The sequence below is a fragment of the Buceros rhinoceros genome, unplaced genomic scaffold (genome assembly GCF_000710305.1).
Source record: "Buceros rhinoceros silvestris isolate BGI_N320 unplaced genomic scaffold, ASM71030v1 scaffold26226, whole genome shotgun sequence".
In the NCBI taxonomy this organism is placed as follows: domain Eukaryota; kingdom Metazoa; phylum Chordata; class Aves; order Bucerotiformes; family Bucerotidae; genus Buceros; species Buceros rhinoceros.
In genome coordinates, this window is record NW_010417310.1 from 2,676 (window position 1) to 5,230 (window position 2,555).

General features: G+C 52.3%; 1 protein-coding gene across 1 annotated transcript in view; it reads right to left on the minus strand.

Moving 5' to 3' along the window:
- Window positions 1-2,555, minus strand: part of PDE7A (phosphodiesterase 7A) — a 26,639-nt gene that overhangs the window by 2,225 nt on the left and 21,859 nt on the right. The window contains exons 8-11 of the mRNA XM_010138164.1: window positions 1,864-1,995; window positions 1,491-1,582; window positions 1,090-1,234; window positions 168-264 (exon numbers count right to left, since the gene is read on the minus strand). Of these exons, the coding sequence (XP_010136466.1) occupies window positions 168-264; window positions 1,090-1,234; window positions 1,491-1,582; window positions 1,864-1,995 (466 nt within the window). The remainder of the gene's footprint in view (window positions 1-167; window positions 265-1,089; window positions 1,235-1,490; window positions 1,583-1,863; window positions 1,996-2,555) is intronic.

Below are 2,555 nucleotides of genomic sequence, written 5' to 3' on the forward strand. Positions count from 1 at the left end.
TAGTAACAGCGACCCTTTGCCAGGAGCACAACCCGTGAGGGTGAAATGATCCCGTACTGTGCTGTGAAGCCCCGCGAGTGCTCCAGAGAACCCCCTTCCCTTGCAGGCAGCTGCGACCCCACAGCACAGACACGTGATGGGGTAACGACCAAGCTCTGCTCACTTGCCTTGGTGGAAGAACTCCTCGGTCACTTTCTCACTCCACTGCTTACTCAGCTCCCACGTCCGACACGGGTTACAAATGTCAGCGCACTTCAAAGCCATCTGGAGGGTTAACACACAGCGTCAGGACACCTCTGGAATCCCTCCTGTTCCGGCAGCAGCTTATCTGGAGTTCTGTGAGGAACATCCCCAGCCACCGCTGGCACCTCCCTCCCAAGTGCCATGCTCTAACCTGATTCAAAACACGCTCCTGGAGCGATCGGATCTCGTGATCCTCTCTGAGCAACGTGGAAACGCAGCCAAGCCCCGGCGGTGCAGGACCCCACAGATCATCCCTGCACCAGCACAGGGTCAGCACTGAATGCCGACAAGGAAACGTCGGCATAAGCAAACGGAATTCTGCATTTCTGGCTCAGAAACGGACGTTTCTGATAACGGTTTGCAGAGGGCTGAACTCACCTGTTTGTCCACTCCCTGTTCCAGTCCACGATACAAACCCAGTAATCACAGTTCCCGTAACCCTACGGAGCCTCTCGAGGCTTCTGAGGTTGAACTTTGCTGAACTCTCTCTCTGGCACAGCTGGCAACTGCTGACAGCAGCAGCTGCCCTGTCCTGACACAGGGCCTGGCAAAGCACCTCAGCTCCGAGACTGCACTGGCATCACCAAACTAAACCTCCTCTTGGAAACACCAGCTCCACATTACCAGACTTACCAACACGCAACGTCACCTGGGAGAAGTGCTGAGGCGGCGGGGGGGGACCAAAATGGAGAGATCAACCCTTTTGTTACAAAACAAAAGGAGCAGGAGACAGTTGTGCTGCATTTTGGAAGGGGGGGGTGGCTGGAAGAAGCAGTATTTAGCACCCCAAGTCTATTATTTTTGACACTAAACCAGTGTTTTAAAAAAGGCCACCGCAAAGCTCACCTGTAAGATGAAGTGGCGATGGTTGGGGTTCTCTAAACATAGGTCTCCTCTGTCCAGATGGGATCGGAACATGGCCAGGTACTCGTTCTGCTGGCTGATGTCAGTGGCGAGGATGAGATCTCCTATCTGGCTCTCCATCAGCTGCCTGCAGCCAGCGACACCCAACACCCCAGAGCGGGTTCAGAGCAGCAGCCACCACCGCGTTTACTTGTTACCACACTCACCGCCACACAGGCCACAAGCTTTGTCAGCAGTGTTTTCACCAAACCCTTCCTTTGTTTGTTTGTTTTCCCTCTCTGAAAACCTCCTGACCACAGACCAGAATCCACACCTCCGATCCATTACTGCCCCGCGGTAACTCAGCCTGTTCCGCGGGGCCGCCACGGCGCCTGCAAACGTACCTGTTTTCCAAGGACATGTGTGCAAAGAGGCCGGACTCTCTCAGCAGCCCCACTGCCGATCTCCAGTGATGGTTCTCCAGTACTGAGGTATTCTGCGGACGAGAGGGGGGGTTATTACACGCATCAGTCCAGCTAGACAGAAAAGTACCAGTTTCCTTGGGGTCTGGGAGTGGTTTTTTTTTTCTTTCTTCTTTTCATCTTCTTTGCCCCAGGGTGGTTAAAACTTAGCTTATGCTTTTTTCCAAAAAAGTGACATGGAAACAACGTCTGGATTCAAACCCACCCCTAAACCCACCACAAGCAACGCTTCTTTTCTGCACTCCTCAGGCATCCTCCACACTGGACTTACCCAAACGACCCTCGCAGTGCTTACCTTATATAAAGTTGCTAAATAATGGTTTGTTTTAATGAGGAAAGGCTGGTTAACGCCTGGGTGATCCAAATCGTGTGTGGCAGCTGCTATCAAACTGAGCAGAACGTCCCATGGAGTTAAAGACTTGGAAAGCTGGAAGGTAACGGTGACAAGTGTGATTCTGTGAGCAAGGGCAGCGCTCCCTTCAAAACCACGCCTGCGGTCAGCTTCTGTAGTAACTAACAGCCAGCAGAAACCCAGAGAAAACGTTAACATTCCACTGGCTTCTCCTTCCCTCCCCAAAAGCTACAGCACCTCAGCACTGCTCCTTCTGAGCAGGAGGACTCAGTCTTTAAAAGCTGCTGCCACACAGAACGCTGCTGTGTGGCTGGGCATGAACTAACCAGACCCTGCAAAAGCAGCAGCTCGTTAAAATTTGCTCTCCGCCTCCTTTACTGATGTCTGCATGGGTCACTTCTGCTTTAAATACGGAGCGTATTTAGAAAACACTGAAACTTTTCATCTTAAAGGCAAGAAACTAATGCTCTGGAAGACTTCAGAGCTGTCCAGAATGGACTTCTACCCTCACGCAAAACTCTGTTTCAAAGAGGCATGCTCCTCGTGCACATGGGAGATGAGCAAAGCAAGGGGAACGGTGGTTCCTGCAGGAAAAACAGCACCCAAACGCAGACCCCCGCCAGGTGCCAAACGTG